The 16152-nt window shown below is 39.2% G+C and overlaps 1 protein-coding gene across 1 annotated transcript in view; it reads right to left on the bottom strand.

The window, feature by feature from the left end:
- Window positions 1–16152, bottom strand: part of slit3 (slit homolog 3 (Drosophila)) — a 229262-nt gene that overhangs the window by 198284 nt on the left and 14826 nt on the right. The window contains exons 2-4 of the mRNA XM_063494239.1: window positions 15256–15327; window positions 10354–10425; window positions 6787–6858 (exon numbers count right to left, since the gene is read on the bottom strand). Coding sequence (XP_063350309.1) covers window positions 6787–6858; window positions 10354–10425; window positions 15256–15327 — 216 coding nt within the window. The remainder of the gene's footprint in view (window positions 1–6786; window positions 6859–10353; window positions 10426–15255; window positions 15328–16152) is intronic.

Raw genomic sequence — 16152 nt, 5'->3', positions numbered from 1 at the left:
TCTGGCCCTGCAGCATGCTAGCTAACTGGCAAGCTGCTGAAGTAGGCAGCTACAAGGGAAAGGTGTTGCTGCTGTGAACTTTAAGACCGCCTGGATGGTGCATTCTGCCCCACTAAGACACACTCTGGCTTATTTTATTCACACGTCTGCAAAGGAAAATACACATAGGCTTAGACACACACACACACACACTTTATGACTTGGCCTTTCCAGCGCTTTCACAGCAAGAGAACCAAACTTAAACACTTTATGCATTTGAACTGCATGTTTAAGAATTGGTGTCAGAGACTTTATATGAATATAAACACTTGTACAATGGAGTGAAATATTATGAACAAAAAAATTAATTTGGAGATCAAAATCATTCTTCTATTTTTATTTTTTTTAAGTAGTTTTTGTTCAATTTAGGAAAAGTTTAGAAATACAAACAATATAAAGATGTTCATATGTTCATTCTCTATGTAGGAAATCCTAAAGACTGACGGTTCTCAACATAAGGTAGCATGAGCATGAAGATGAAACAAAGATTAAACACATACAAGAAATGACAGACCCAGCCATGTGTATGAGTATGTGCACCAGAAATGGTGAACCAAAAACAAAAATATAATTTCCTGCTGAGATTTTATTTAAAGCAGTTTGCTACAATAAGCCAACAGTAACACAACCACTTACTTAGCTACATGCAAACACGCTGAGTGCAACAAATTAGAAAGTATTGTTAACAGAGATAGGATGAAAGAATTATCGGAAATTCTCCTCATGTAACCAAATCTCCCAAATTATCCCACTATCATTCCCCCTCTCTCTCTCACTCTCTCATGCTTTCTGTCTCTCTCTCTCTCTCTCTCTCTCTCATGCTCTCTCTCTCTCTCTCGGTTTTCAATATCACAGCAGTGTGTATTTATCTAAATATGTCTTGGGACAAAATCGCACTGCCGTCTGGGCTGTGGGAAACACACACACACAGACACAAGCCACTAAAAGCAGACCTATTTTAGAAGAGCTCTGGTCAGGTTCCCTCAGTAAAAGCCTTTCCTTCCCTGAATACCAGTGAATACCAGCATGAGCCCAGTGGTGCAGCTCTTTCCTGGGGCCTATGAGCCTCTAGGTGCTGCTTTATCCAAGAACATCCTCTGCTTTTCTGCTTTTGTGCCAATTGCTTCAAAAAGGATTTCATCAAAATATAAAGGTAGATTGATGTACATGTTAGAAATGCACATGCATTTTATTGGTGAATATTGCCCTTGGTGTTTAGTTGTGTATAAGGTCCTACAAACTTTGTGGTCCAGCTACATACCGCGGTTTGTACATCTGGGTCATGTTTAATTATTAGGAAGTTCTGTCATGGGTCTGTGGTTCAGTATAAAGTCTGACACACACAGAATGACCAGAGTGCATACTTCTACGTCCAGCGCTTGTACTTCTAAATCAGCAGGAGAGGTGGCGTGAGAGAGATGTATTTGTGTGTGCGTCTATGTGTTTATATATCTGAGACTTATTTGTTTCTCACCAGCACACAGTGGCGTGAAAACCAAACAAAAGGCCTGGAGCCTAGTGACACGAAAACAATCTTATACTCCCAGAGAGCAAAAGAAACATCAAAGCTGTTTGTTCAGTTTGTGCAGGGCAGTATTTCTAACCCTAACCCCAACAGCAACAGAGCACACAAAAAAGAAAGAGGAATAAAGTCAATAAGTGAATGAGATAATAACCAAAAAGAGGAGACACATGTAAGTACAGACTGTTTATATTCACCTCTCACCCTTCCAAATCGTTCCAACCAATCACCAGTGAGGCCCAGTCTGTCGTAACCAATCACTGGACACACAAAGTTCATCCACTTCCTGTAACACTAACCATAACATTCCAGCAGGTAAACTATGGCAGTCGCCTCTAAATGGACAATTAGCCAAGATTAAAGGCAGGCTCCTCGTCTTTCTCCATTAACTTAATTAGGAGGAAAAGACATCTCGAATGACCCCCTGCTCTTTCCAGCCTTCCCTCCCGTTCTCATTCTTCTCTCTCTGCAGTGTCTTTTCCCCTGGCTTAACTCGTATATTGTATTTACAGTAACTGTGGAGAGTTAAGACCACACTTTCACATCTGGGAGAATCACTGAAGCATTTGGAGGTAAACTGCTTCACACAAGAGTAACCTAATGGTGCTGAAGAAAATATCTCATTACCATCCAGTCATCAGTGCAGGGATTTAAAGTGGGAACCTTCCATGCCATGATTTGTTGATCATTAGAGTCATCCGGGCGATTTTTCTCTCTTTTAACCTTGCTTCATTGAATTTTACTCTTCCACAGCTCTGGTTTTCCCCCTCTTGTTTAGCTAAACCTCTATAGGTATTTTTGTAATGCAAATTGGTAAACACCCAGTGACCATGTAGGGATGAAGCATTCTGAAGGACAAGTGGATTGGATAAAATTCCTTACCGGCCTCCCTCTGGACATAAACTAAATTTCCTTCTTTCTATTAAGCCTCCAAAAGATCCTTTTAGTCTGAATGTTTGGCTGCTGATATCCTGCTGTAATGCAGTTTATGCGGTGCAGTAAGGAGAATGACGGAGCCCAGCAGCAGTGCTCCGTCAGCAGAGAGCAGAATGAAGCTGCTTAACACTGCAGCTGGGATTTTACTTGGATGTGTAGTGTGTTACTATATTTATCTGCTTTTGTTTAGGTGTATTGTAAACAAATGCAAACAATCTATAACACTGGAATGAAAGATAATCATTACAAGCTTCATACTGACACATGTTAACCAACTATAATCTGACAGCTAGATTCTATCCCCAGCTAAATCTTTAGTTTATTTCTTGCTTGATTCATTTTTGTTTTATTGCAGACATAAATTTAATGCAATCTTGTCTTTGTAAATTTGCAGTGAACATTCATTTTACAGCACATCTTTTCTGGTTGCTTATGTGATAAAGTGATGTAATTTATGTACTTTAGCTTTGCCACACTGTGTCCAAAAATACTGTTTAGAAATAGCACAAGCAGAAGAGATTTATAGTCTGCTGACTAACTCTGTAATATCCATTATATGGCAGGAGCTACATTAAAATTTGCAAAGCTTCTACAGTATTTCACAGTCCATAAGTGTTGAAACATGGTCAAAGATCACCTTCAACACTGTGAAATACTCAGCATCTGAAGCTCTAGGGATTTATTCATGAAGAAAACGGGAAAAATCTCTTTAGTATAACATTACTCTCATTTTTCATCTTCTGCCTTATGCAAACCAATCAAGTGTAACCTGAGCTGCTTAAATGGCGGGGGGGTGGGATCCTGTTGCTTCATGAGTAACATGGGCTGTGAGCCAGAGCTAATTCAAGTCCTTTTTATGCGCTAAACAAGCATGCAGACACACACACAAACTCCCAGAGGAGAAAGCGAAGATAACAGGATGAGGCTCAGTCTGGGTCAGCATTATTAGACAGGAGACCAACAGCCATCAAGTCACTTAACAAAGTAAACCTCCCTGACTCAGTGCAATGTGCACTGAGGCACAAAAGCCCTGTAACCAGTAGCTTTCACTTTTCCATTTGAGATATCATCAATACGTTATATTTCAAACCAAAAATTCATTACACTCTTCGCAAATGTATTTTACTCAAAGCTCGAGCTTACTATGTGCAACCGTGTGTGTCTGTGTGCATGTGCTGTGAGACCGCAGTCTCTGCAAACTGTGGGGGGAAACAACCACAGACTGCACACACTGAAACCCACAGACTCCAGTCCACGATCCATCTCAACCTTCCCATTTATGTTTTCTCTCCCCTCTACCAAGCACCTAGAGGGACCACAGGCTCCACTTCCTTCATCCATCTACAAGAAACCTTTATCTTCCACCAGCATCCCTTCATCCATCCATCTCCCTCCTTTCTCATGACCTCCGTTATATGTGTTGTCCATCCGTCTTTGTCAGGCACTCAGCAACAGCACTTAAGGCTAAATTAGAAAAGTTTCCATTAAGAGACAACCTCTTCGATTGATTCATAGTCCTGCAGGATTAAAGACTAGACTAAAAACTATTATCCAGTCTGATACCTCTTATCCGAACCCCTGCACCCTCCTCAAGAGTAAAACGTCTAACCCATGGCTATTTTCACTTAATGCTAGTCCAGCTCCTTCCAACTCCTCCCTTTTCCAAACCTCAGACCACAGAGCTTTAATAGGAGGGTTAAGAGGTAATTCCTATCACACTGCCATCATTTAATATCTAACCAAGGCTGACAGAGAGGAAGGTTACGAACCCAAACCAGAAAGCCACCAGCAAACCTCCTTGTCTCCTCCTCCTTACTCTCCTGCTGTTACTTTCTCTGCAAGTCTCCCACCATCTGACTTTCTCTCTATCCCATAATTCTACCTACATTTCTTCCTCTTTTTGCCCTTCCCTCTTATACACACGCTCTCGTCTACATACCTTGGTGCTTACATTACCACCACTTCCTTAGAAAACACAGCGAGGATGGGAGAAAAAGCACTAAAAAAAGAGGAAAAGTGGAAAGAAAAAAAGTGCCGGAGGAAACTCCAGACACTGTAATTTAGATTGTGCTGATGGCAAAGTAGGGACATAAAGAACATGAGATTTATAATGTTAAGTTTGGAACACTTTCACCCTTTCCACTCTCCTGAGTTGTCTGAGAGCTCTATAGGGATCCATATTCGACCGGTGATAAATAATAGCTTTCGAGAGCAATTAGGGGTTTTATACAGTTGTAAGCCAGGAGGTGGAGGAAATAAGGCTGTCATTCACAAAGAAAAAGGGAAAAGGGTTGAAAAAAAATGCCATGTGAAAATGTGCGTGTGATGGAATATTTGTATTCGTCTCCATTTGCATCTGTCACTGTGTGTGTCCCTGGCGTTTATGAGGACTTTTAACTGTGTGTGATCCTGAAAGCCACAGCTGACGTAGATGACAATTTAGCAGTCTACTCTGCCTCAGCAATATATCACACATCACCACAAAAATATGAAACACAAAATATGTCCGTCCAACAAAATATATCATGGTGAGAAAGTAAGGAGGAAAACTGAAACTGACAACATTATCAATCACTTTTATTCTGAAACAAGGTAGTACAGAACAAACGTTCTAATGATAAATAAGCATTGATTTAAGCTGAATAGATAGCAGTATATTAATTAATACCTGTGTTAACAGTGGCAGAAGCCTGCAGTGGACAAAAGTCATGATGTACTGTGCACGTAATGTTTATTCCAGTCTTTCAGATTGTAAACAGCAAGTAAATCTCCTTACAAAGCTCAACTTTCAGGAATCCATTTTTGAGTATTAAATAGTTGCTGCCTGTAGGTTGATAGGTTGCTGCAAAAGCTTGTAACATTTCTTTGAGTCACAGCGGTTATGGAAGAAAGGGTTTGAATAGTGGACCAACAAATCAAAATGTCATAAAATGTCCACAGAAACTTTCCTGCAACACAATCCACTTCTCCGGTGCCAGCCCAAAATACTTTCAGCAAAGCTTTGGAAGTATGAGGATGTGAATATATGCACTGGAAAAGTACATTTAATTTATTTTGTGGAAAAAAAAAATTTAATTTTTGACATTTCTTTGGACATGTTGATGTTGCGACACTGGAATGGCTCTGGCTCGCTGCTCAAATCCGATTTAAGTGTTGCAAACCTAAGCTGACTATAGCTGTCATTCTCCGTGAAGGAGGGAGCTCAAAACTTTTCAATCAACATGTTAGTTCTCGCCAGCGAATTTGTCATTTTGGAGTAACCGGAGTATTCCTTTAATTTCTGCTTTTTGGTCAACCTACACTTCAAAAAGGTGAAAAAACATGGAAAGAAAACGCTCAAGAACAAAGAACTGTTACAGTAGCTTCCAATGGGTTCTGCCTCATGGAAACATTATAAAAGAGAATGAGAGAAGTGAGAAGATTAATGTCCTAGCGCTGGTATTTGTTATCCTAACACCTCTCACCATAGGCATGCACACACATGCTGAACACACATAAACTTGATATGTTGAAACGCAGCATCAATATGACACATGTAACACAAATAAATATCCAGTAGGGTATACAAACTTATAGACGCACCCAATAATACTTATACACACAATTAAATTCAGGCATGCACCCACACACACACACACACACACTCTAACTCCAAGTTCTCTTGAAAGAAGCCCAATGTAAACAGCTATAAAGTTTAGAAGGTGTTTCAACCTTCAACCTAAGCTGTCTATCCTCTCTGAGGATAAAACAAATAGAGAACCTGACAACCTGAGTGGAAAGAAAGAGCACAGATGGGGAGACGGCATGGATGCACCAATGGGACTAAAACAAAGAGAGAGAGTATGTCTGGGAATGTGAGATGAAAACGAGAGAGGAGGAGGACAAGTGGGAGGCTTTGCTGCATCAGTATGACCTGCTCTTACACTCTGAAACTCTGGGAAAACTCAATATTCCTGAATAAAAATTCCACACGAGTCCAAGCAAAACATTCACTGCAGGCACACTTTCACCTCTTAAAATCAAGCATACTCACACAAACGCACACATCTGACACTCACTGCCTTTTTCAACTCTCGACAGGAGCACAGAGCGGCACTGTGTCACCTGGCGCGAGACCTGAACCCTCAACCAGGATAAAACTCCTGACACCATGGTCGTGTTTTCAAATGGATCACGTAACACATCAAAAGCGGCACAAAAGGGGAAACAGAATGACGGAGGAGAGTCAGAGAGAGATCGTGAATGGGGAGAAGATGAAAAAAAAAAAAAGAAAATCAAAGTGTACTCACAGTCGTCCTAGTTTGGGATTGGACTGGAAGAGAAGCTCTGGAAGAAACTGGAGCTTGTTTCTGTTCAGACGACTGCAGGGAGAAATAGAAGAAGGAAAATGAAGGAAAACATGTCATTGGGAAGAGAAAAAGGGCAAAAACAATGTCTAATAAATCAGTCGCATCCGTGCTTTTGTGTTGACTGAACAATCACCACACAGCTGACTGAATGACCTTAAAGGTCAGCAAGTTTAAACTCATGGAAAAGCCTCTGACTTCCTGTGATCGTGGCCTAGAGGTTATCACACTATGGTTTGTGTATACAGGTCATCAGTTTCTAGACTCCTTAAAGTCCATTAGCAATATATCATCACTGCATATGCTTTAACCTGATAGTGTGAGATGGACCAATTTTGGGCTACAAGCATGTTTTAGTGTTTCATAAAGTTACAAACTTACAGAGGATTTATACCGCTGTGTTAAATCTACGCTAGGTGGGTACTTCAGAACTGCAAACTGCTCTGAAATCCTACAAACTATTGTGTCCTACACTATTGTGACTGGTCTGTTCAGTACCGTCGATTTCTCCTGTGCATTTCTGGCTACTTTTTTGCTGCAGTTTATGAATTTATCAGTAAGAGAAATAACAGTCATTTTCTCAATATAAGGACTCACAGATGTTATAACATTTCTGGAGTGGGATTGCCAAAACTAATCCATCGGAATGGATGCGAGGGAATGCAAAGAAAATGAGACAAATATGTTTGCCTCTGAAAAAAACAAAAACATGACCGCAACAAAGAGTGGGGAGGCAAGAGGGGAAAGAAATCCTAGCATTTTATTCATTTTTATCGTGTCTGGCACCTCATATTAAACACCGGGATGCAACCACAAGGTAATTAAAACGCTATACATATTTGTTTAAAATATAATAAATGTGACCAAAGGCTTCAACATATGCATTTACACAGAAACATTTACCTCTACAGAGATTTATGACCAAGGGAAAAGTAATAACAAGTAATAAAAACAAGTTAAAGGCACCCACATAATTATGACAATCTATATGTGTTGCTCTCGCATACAGAATGTTTTTACATTCCAATTTTAACCACATCGTTGCTCATATGTTTGATTATTGCCACCTGTGGATGGTTTTATAATCTCGGCAATCTTTTGCAAAACTCTCTGATGCGTCTTCTCGACTATTGTGGGATAAAAATCTTTTTAGTCACACTTTCTATGCAAAATAGCATTCCTTATTTTAGTATTTTCATTGGAAAATTAGATAAACACATGACTTTAAATTACAAAGGCCAAAAAGAAGAGAGTGGAAGAATTCAGGTTGATGAACAGAAAGACAGTAGCAGAACGAGGCGTTTTAGGATAAAAGATGTTGCCTTGTGTATGCATGTGTGCAACGAAAGGTGGGGTTGGCTAAAGTAGAGATAAATGAAGACAGTGTAAGCTGAGGGAGTGAAAGTGTTATCAGGCTACCAAAGCATTAGACTGAGAAACAAGGCGTGGAAGGGAAAAAGGAAAGAAAAGAAGGGTGGAGGGTCGCAGGGTCACAAAGTAGGATCTGTGCTGGAGAAGACACAGACACCAACCTTTTAACCCTGTGATAATGATAATAAGATAGTGGCTTTCACTCCTGTGTACACCAATGGAAAGAATAATTGAGTCCAAAAAAAGAAGATGCCCACCACCTGAAATAAATAAGATAGAAAATACCTGCTAGTATGTGAGTACAGCACAGCTACTATTACAGCTACGAGTCATTAAAGGACATTTGCTCAGAGCACAGATATAGTTTCAAGAGAATAATTCTTTGTGTATTTTTAAGCATTAATGATGAGGTTTTCTTCCTGCTTAGAACCTTTGAAATGACACCAAACCACATGTCTGTGGCATTCATATTTTATGTTTTGGCAAATTATTCCTATTACTCAGAATCACAGAAAAAATGAAAGAGTTTGGAGACTAAACCTTACTAATCATAATGAGTAGGGCTTTTTTTCTCAAATAAAGAACAAAAGAAATAATTTGAAATGACACCTTTTAACAAATGCCGTTTATTTTGCAAAATATCCTTCATTTATAACTGAGTAAAGCACAAATGGCTATGAATTCTGGCATTTCAGTCTTTATGAATGCTCTGACCCAAGGGGATGACAAAATAAGCCCCATGTTTTTCACATTGTGACTCCATAAATCACATGGACTCAGCGTCAGGGCCTCTCACCCCTGACCTTTCACCCTGGCAGACACAACATCAGAGACCCTGTCAAGTAAGCATTTTAAAAACCATTTTACTATCAGTAAAGTAAAAAATGCAGGCCCTTGTTATTACCGTTTTTTCCCCTCTTTAGAAAGATTCATTTTGGAGAGCAAATGTCATCCTCAAACAAGCATAGATATTTAATTTTATCATTTATTTCAATAGGTTCTGATTTAATAAATTGACTAAAATGGCATAAAAACATATGTTGAAATTACTCGGATAAATTAAATGCTGTCTATGTGAGTTCTGGCACACAACTGTTAAGACTCCCAACATCCTCCCTCCCCCTCATCTGTAACCTCTCACCCTTCCTGACACTGCATTAAAGAGCCTTTTAACATTAAAGTGGGCAGTGACCTTCTGCTTTCACATATATGTGTGATCTCCATTTAGAGGAAAGATATACACGTCTCTGTCGCTCAGCATATCTGGATTTTAGGAGAGCTCTGCTGACAGCTGCAGTGATCTAACGGTTTTATCTCTCTTCTCCACTCTGCAGCATGTATACCGAAAAATGCCATCCATGTGTTAAGTAAATTTTGGTTGTTCAAACAGACTTCCTTCCCATTCTTACTCTCATGAATGGTTTTACAACAGACACACATTTGTTAATCAAAATAAATAATGTGGTGGCATTCTTTTTCAGACTGCAAAAGCAATTTGAAAGAAGATAATGACAAATTAACAGTGTTCAGATAGCAAATAAAATTGCATCGATGGTGATATAAATTGAATGAAGAAATATTCAGCTTATGAATTCAACATTCATTACAAAGCCCGTTCTTGGGTTTAGAATTGCTGTACACAATATTTTTTAATGAGGATGCTGCTCCTAAAAAAAACCATCTAACACTCAAATTGTGTCATTCTGTCTTTGTCTCACATAAAGGAATCCTCTTTCTGGAACCTGTCTTCCCATCATCACTCTAACGAGGACTCATAAACATGCAGGTGTGTATGTGTGGGAAGTGTTGTGTTGTACACTAACACCCTGATTCTGTTTACTAAAGCCTTGGTGTGAGTTGACAGATACACACATTCCTAGGCAGTGTGTGAAGTGGACTTGGATATCAATCAGGTGAAGTCTCTGTCAGTGAATATGCTGCACAGAACAGCAAGGAAGGAGCAGTAAATCAAAGGTGTGTACAATTTTGTCAAAGTGGAAAAACAGCAAAAAAGTTTTGTGACAGATCACATTATTATCATGGGGCTCTTTGCATGCATAAAATTCTTATTTTACCTTGCAGTATGGTACCTCTATTCACATATGTACTATAGGAACCAGTGTATAATGGCACACTTACAGTCTCTCAAGCAGTCTTAGGTCTTGAAAGGCTCCTCTCTCGATAACAGTGATTTGGTTGTCCTCAAGATGACTGTGGCGATAGGCAAGGAAACAGAAAGAAAATATGTTGTAGTTATTACGGTAACTTTAAAAATGCAAAAGCAACACAAGCAAATATACTCTGATCATGACAAGGCAGGAAAAATCCCAAGTGCCGATCTTTACGTCAGTAACTTTACACAGTTTCATTAGACATGTCTTTTAAAATGATTCAATTTAAATATCAAATTGTGAGGCACTCGTGGAATTGGGAATGTCCATCTCCAGCCAGAAACAGCAGATAAATGTATTTTTCTGGCCAGTGCAAACAACTTGAGAGACACTTGCACTTTTAAAAAAGCGGTTACATAAACAAGTAATCAGTGCACTGAACACATGAATCTGGCATGAAACAAACATTTTGTGACACAAAGTATTTCACCAATGTTACAACCTACCACTCCAAAATAAACAATTAACAAACTATCTCTTTCCCATTCTTCTGTTGATATCTTCTCCATTTCGCTTCAGTCGTTTCTGCGGTGCTCTCAGTGTAACCCATATCTCCCCTTCATTGCTTTCTCAGTGTTGTCATGTTTTGGGGGCAAACTAAGGTTTTCCAGATGGGATAGAGAAATGGAGAGAAAACATCTCAACTGATATGTGTGTTTATAGTTTGTGTCTGAGGATGTTAGGAGTGACATGTCCTGAGAGGAAGACAGGGAGGAAGAAGCTGAAGGGGGAAAAAAAGTGGATGATGTGAGGAAGAAAAAAAAAAAACAAGGGGGGGAAAAACATCGAAAAGCAAAGGTGGAGAAAAGTGAAAGGAAGATACAAGCCAGATATAAACAGCAAGATGTAGAATGACAAGCTGGATCAAGTGAGAGACAACCAAAGACAAAAGAAGTCATCTCAAAAAGAGTCCTGTCTGGAACTAACATGTGGACTTTGAATTGATTTGGCACGCTTCTTCTTTAAATATTCTTTCAAACAAAACGTTTACATATCCAGGCATTAATCCATGGCCTGTCATACTGACTCTACACAGAGACACACAGATATGTTGGACTTGGATGAAAGATAACAGACTCAGACAAACGCGCTCGCACATTCATATATATAAAGTATGTAAACATATAAATAAAAAAGTTAGAGCATCTTGAAACACTTTCGAAGCACTGGCACACCAAGAGATGGTAATTGGCTTATTCTCACAATATTGTTCATTTTGTATAACAAAACATTTTCCAGGAAAAATAACTCTTGATTACAGGGAGCATTTTTTGATTTATATAAATGTTTTCCAAAAAATCATCAGTAATATTTGCTGTTAACTGAAATAAATAAAAAAAAATAGCTCAAGCTACGGAGCATTCTGAATCAGTTTCTAAACAGAAACACCCCAAACACATACGATAAGGTATGTGTGGAATCGTTTAACGCAGGTAGGGAGTTATGCGCTGGTAGCAAGAATTCCCAAACACACATAAGCATGTGCACATTTCTGACTCCGGCATCAATCATAATTTACAATCAAGCCAAGATTAATCCAGCATGTTCATTCCAGCATAGCAGCATTTTTTTTTTTTTTGGGGGGGGGGGGGGGGGGGGGGGGGTTTGTTTCTGTCCTTATAGAAAAGCATTTCCTGTGTACTCCAGGGAAAACTAAATCAAGGCATAACTCTGAATAACTATCAAAGTTTATTTATCCAAATGAGAGATCAACCGCACGCTGATTTATTGAATGAAGTTTAGAAAGGCCGTGGATGTTAAGCCAAACACATGGTGCGGGGAGTCAATGCTGGCATATCGCTCAGATGAGGTATTGTTTTTATATTGGTCTGTATCAAGCATTAGTCATCCACAGAGACATTGGAGAAAGATGGGGGGAAAAAAGAGAGCAAACAAGAATTGAACAATGATGTCACGCTACCTTATAGCACACTGCGAGAACTCAGCCTCTGAAGGAAATAAGGAAATACTTCAGGGGATATTAACTTCACTTATTATTTACACACACAATGGGTGAAACCGCACTGAATTTCCCCGGCCAAGCGTTCAATATCAAGTACAAGTTTTCACCTACATCTAAATTTGTTTGGAATTACTCAATTTCACCACAATCTGGAAGAAATCTTGCAAAGTGAGGTTGCCAAAGATATTAGGCTAAGTGTTGTTCACGTAGCGTGCATGCAGAGGCAAGCTGTGTTGTGCAAATTTAGAGAATATCCAAACCCCTGAATCAAATTCGATGTTTTCGTATGAACAGAAAACAATATTACATGTTTAATCAGAAAACAGCGCGCCATGTGATCGATTGATTTGGAAGGTTTGAAGCGTCAGAAATCAGTCTAATTACGAGATTTTTATTTTACGCACCCTGTGGTCTTTGGTGGTGCAAATGCAAAACCAGATCGCTTAGCTGTTTGGATGTTTTTAAACAGAAGTGAGATTACATGAGGGCAGACAAGTCCTTCTGCAGGACAAATTATCGGTAATTACAGCTCAGATATAAGCAGGGGTATTTAGGAGTTATACTGGGTTTTTTCTGTAACCTACCCTGGGAAAAATGTTAGCGGCTTTAAACAAATTCTCCCATAGGAGGCACATATGGCTGAAATGACTGGAATCTCAGAACTAGGCACTTATGTTTGTCTGTGAGAGAGAATGAATGAGATAGAGTTCTGGTATATAACAGCGATACCTATTAAAGCAAAGATAAGACAATTTTTGGTGACCATGTGTGCTGTAGGAGCCAAAATACTAGAATATGTATGTCTCTGAAAGTGTGCTTTCTCCCGACCATCTCCTCTTTCCCAAGCCGTCTCCTCCCAATTTCTTTCAGAGATTTAGAGAGGAGAAATGTCACAGCAGTTTATCACAAACCACATGAAACGACTTGCTGGCTTGCCACACTCAACTCACACACATATACACTGCCTTTTTCTGTGGGTCCATCTCACCCTGTTTCATGCATGCAGAATGCAAACACTTACATTTTTTATTTTTCTGTGTTTTACTTAAGAAACTCAAGCACAGATGAATCCTGACCCAATGACTGACATACGTTCCAAACTCCACTTCGGTCCTATATTTAGGAATATGAATAAACAGACGCCAATACAAGCGCAAACACTCACACATGTAGAAACTCGTTTCCATTCCTTACCGGATTTGTACTGGGAGTGTATTTTTATCTGCTGGTTTGGTTAAAACAGAGTGTGGAGGGAAGCTGCATGCAGCCAGCGGTGATTATAGTTATTAAAGTTCTCACATACACACTGATTTTAGCCGCTTATGGAAAAGGAGTGAGGGAGCCCTTGAACTTAATTAGGACAGCTGAGAGGACGTGAGCAGTCAAGTGTAGTTATTTAGATATGATAAGCCAGAAAGGTAAAAAATACAATATATACACTTTATACTTTATACCAACAGGGACCTGTTCAGTGTTTGGTAATTGTAATGGTGGCCAGAGTGATTTAGCTCCCTTTTTCATGCCCCAGAAACAAGATCATTTCTGAATAGATAAAATATCAGAACGGTTGAAATCTCCAGTGATGCACATGAAATTGGTTCAGGCTGCACATCCCTAATGCTCTACAGGCAATCTTGTTTTTAGTCAGTGTGTACATAACAAAAAACTTCTGTTACACATGAGTGAGTATTGTTTCAAGACCAGCGGTATTTTTGAAGCATTTTTTGGGCTTCAGTTTAATAGATATGATTCAAATTCGCCTGTTTGCCTATCTCTAAGCAATCATGCTACTGCTTTGAAATTTCAGCTTTGGTTTTCCCAGAATTGCAAAAGTCAGCATTCCCCAGCATTATTCAGAAAGACTTGAGAGTCTAATTTGAAATCTCTCTTTTTTTCATAGGAACAGTGACTAACTCTTTCAGTATGAGTTGCTTTACTTAGTTTCCCATCATCGTATCCGTACCAGGTCAACATCTCGCTGTTGTGCTGCTTGTATAGTAAATGGAAGTCGTGCTGCTTGTTGCTGGCATGTCAGCTCACCATTACTCTATTATTTAACCTTGTAAATATCCAGTAATTGCAAAATTCAACTCCTTGGATAGTACACTTGCATTCTCTCTTGTTCTAAGTGCCCTCATTAGGATGGGAAACTTTATTTTATAGAGATTTGTTTCCCCCTATAGCCATATACGGGCCCATTAGGTAAATATACCATTTGCTTAATTGCTACAGCATGGAACTTTTTTGTTAATGGGATTCCTTGTAAAGAAACAAATACAAGTCACAATTAGGTATTAAAGAGAGGACAGATTAAAAGACCTGATGGTACTGTATCTGGCAGTGGTAGATTCAACTTAATATTAGCCAACTTAGTACCTAAGAAGGAAAAAGTAAAGTGACTTAATGATGGCAACTATCTGGAAGTGCTGGTTCCTCGCATGCAGCACATAAGAGGAGATAGTCAGCTTCACAGGGTTCTGCTAGAAAAATTTAGGTTAGTTTAGGCAAGCGGCTGCCTGGGTAAGGTATACAGAAGTCAGGATGCATAATTCCCACTGGACCGCTCTAAGTTCACTAGACAATTACCTGCTCTGTTCTCGCATGGGTGCAATCAGACATTATACAGACTGTGTACTGGGGAAGTAGTGGCACAGCTAGCCAGTACAAAGGCACTGTTTAATGTGTAATCAGACATTTGTATTCTCACATACAGCTCAAAGAAGCAACATCAAGAAGATTTCAGCACATAACAAAATACTTCAGGTAACTGCAGTCTGAATAATACATTTTCATACATCCTGATTGATTTAAAATAAGTTAAAGTCCACAAATAAATTGGAGGGAATGTGAGCAAAGCCTAATGTTTTACTGACTAAAAATTTAATTGAAAAAAGGAAAGAAACTTACAGAATCCTGAGGTTCTTGAGGCCAGAAAAGTCCACTTTAGTGATTCTGGTGATGTTGTTTTTGTTCAAATCCCTAGAAAGAGAAAAACAGGATAAAAATGACTTATTCAGTCAAAAATACATTCAGTTGTGAGTATAATGTAACTTTAACACAACTGTGAAAGCAAACAAGCGCTCACCAAGTGGCAGGACAGGGCATGAGAATGCTCCACAGCATATAGGCCCACACACATGCATACAAGTACAAACACAAGCAAACCAAGCACCGAGAAACTTCTGTTCTGATGCACAATTGCTTACTGGAAAACAAATTTTTCAATTAAAAAAATTTTTTTTTCCTCTTTCCATTGTCACAGTTTAAAAGCTTATCATGTTTCCTGACTGTCATTCAATTAGTTTTAACTACGGGCGCACAATGTATACATACTGCAATATGAACTGACTGTTTGAGAGTGTGTGTGTGTGTGTGTGTGTGTGTGTGTGTGTGTGTGTGTGTGTGTGTGTGTGTGTGTATAGACTGGTTCCCTTTATACGGGTTTGATGTTTATTGAAACGCTGTCACACTCTATGAATTAGGGCAAGGAAAAAAAAAAAAAAAAAAAAAAAACATAGACACACATAGAAAGAAAGGGCACAGACAAACAACACACACAATTTTCTCTCTTATTTCACATACAGAACTCCTCCAAAGCTTTCACTCGCTCTCAGAACCATAGACACGCACACACACACAAACAGAACTAGGTTTTGCCAACGCAGGCAGCGTGTGTGTTTTTCATAATACACCTAAACATTTATAAATCTGATTTAAGACGATATTAGGTTTCAAAAGGCTTCCCCAAGCTGACATAGCAAGGGCCACTAATAAGAGCCATTCCCCAGCTTGTGACAGGGAGGG

This window comes from Pelmatolapia mariae, linkage group LG2 (genome assembly GCF_036321145.2).
Source record: "Pelmatolapia mariae isolate MD_Pm_ZW linkage group LG2, Pm_UMD_F_2, whole genome shotgun sequence".
In the NCBI taxonomy this organism is placed as follows: Eukaryota; Metazoa; Chordata; class Actinopteri; order Cichliformes; family Cichlidae; genus Pelmatolapia; species Pelmatolapia mariae.
The sequence above is the reverse complement of the archived record's forward strand: the minus strand, read 5'-3'. Positions and strand labels throughout refer to the sequence as shown.